Consider the following 1,085-nt stretch of genomic DNA (forward strand, 5'->3'; position numbering starts at 1 on the left):
GACTGGAGAGTACCAGATATCAATCATTCCAGCTTCACCAGGTAGATGATTGGTTTCATTTTCATGCCACCTGTCACTGTGTTTGGGAATTCGGATTTGACTTTGGTTTGCTTCACAGTCTGCACATGGGCTCATCATTCGGCTGTCGCCTGGTTTTAGATCGAAACCTAGTGTGGTGCCTGCTTCAATGTCGCTTTCTATCTGTTGCCAGGATCTGTGTGTTGTCTTGTGGTAAAGGTCCACTGCGAACTTGGAATCGGCATATTCCTTAGACGTTGGGGATGGACATGGGCGCCATCCTGAAGTAGGCGCTTTGGGTGCATGCTTCTTCTTGCGGTGTTTCCTGCTGTCTGAGATGTTATCCCTTACGTCAGAAGAAGATAGTTCAGTATGAGCACCCAAACACATCAGTGGTCGAGCATGTATATGTAGGAAAGCGGACAGGCTGTGTGTTGACATATCACCTCCGAGTATGTGTGTACATACAGTGAGGTACACTGCTGTGAGCATAAACCTAGGAATTGCATTTGAAATCATTTTCCTGGCAGTCTCTTCATCCATCGACTGTAGGCGTTGTAGACAATCGGGAGTAAACGATGATGCCCTGGCAGCCTCCACTGTGGTGAAATATCTATGGACAGGCGCGTTAGGGCTTTCATGCCTGTGAGTGACATCAATGATTACATTCATGTCACTGGTGATGGTGGGTGCCGGACCAGATGTGAGATAACCTGTAGTACCCTTCTTCTTGTTTAAGTACGGATCGCCAGTGTGAAAACGGCTATGGCTATGACAAAGAGTTGCCCTGACGTGTGAACGCAGGTAGTTCATAGCATCCTCAAATAGGATTTCTCCCCCGGGTGCAAGGCGCGCGCTCCGCGGCCTTGCATTCATTGCGTCGACTACCTGCTGGCGAGAGACAGAAGACGAAGAGTGGGAGAGGCTACAGGCGAAGTATATTCCCTGATCGCCAGTACGGGCGCCAAAATACACATCGCATTGGGGAGGGTCGCGCTGATACAGCAGCTGGAAGCTGCAGCGAAGCGACACAGAGGCCCCGGGGAATTGGCGCAGTAATAATGAGT

At 50.0% G+C, this 1,085-nt stretch overlaps 1 protein-coding gene across 1 annotated transcript in view; it reads left to right on the forward strand.

The window, feature by feature from the left end:
• Positions 1–1,000, forward strand: part of AURANDRAFT_72829 (hypothetical protein) — a gene marked incomplete at both ends in the record, with an annotated part of 4,997 nt that extends 3,997 nt beyond the window's left edge. Inside the window, 4 exons of the mRNA XM_009044322.1 lie at positions 119–170; positions 309–487; positions 571–756; positions 823–1,000. Of these exons, the coding sequence (XP_009042570.1) occupies positions 119–170; positions 309–487; positions 571–667 (328 nt within the window). The remainder of the gene's footprint in view (positions 1–118; positions 171–308; positions 488–570; positions 757–822) is intronic.
• Between the last annotated feature and the right edge of the window lie 85 nt (positions 1,001–1,085).

The sequence above is a fragment of the Aureococcus anophagefferens genome (genome assembly GCF_000186865.1).
Source record: "Aureococcus anophagefferens unplaced genomic scaffold AURANscaffold_250, whole genome shotgun sequence".
NCBI lineage: Eukaryota > Pelagophyceae > Pelagomonadales > Pelagomonadaceae > Aureococcus > Aureococcus anophagefferens.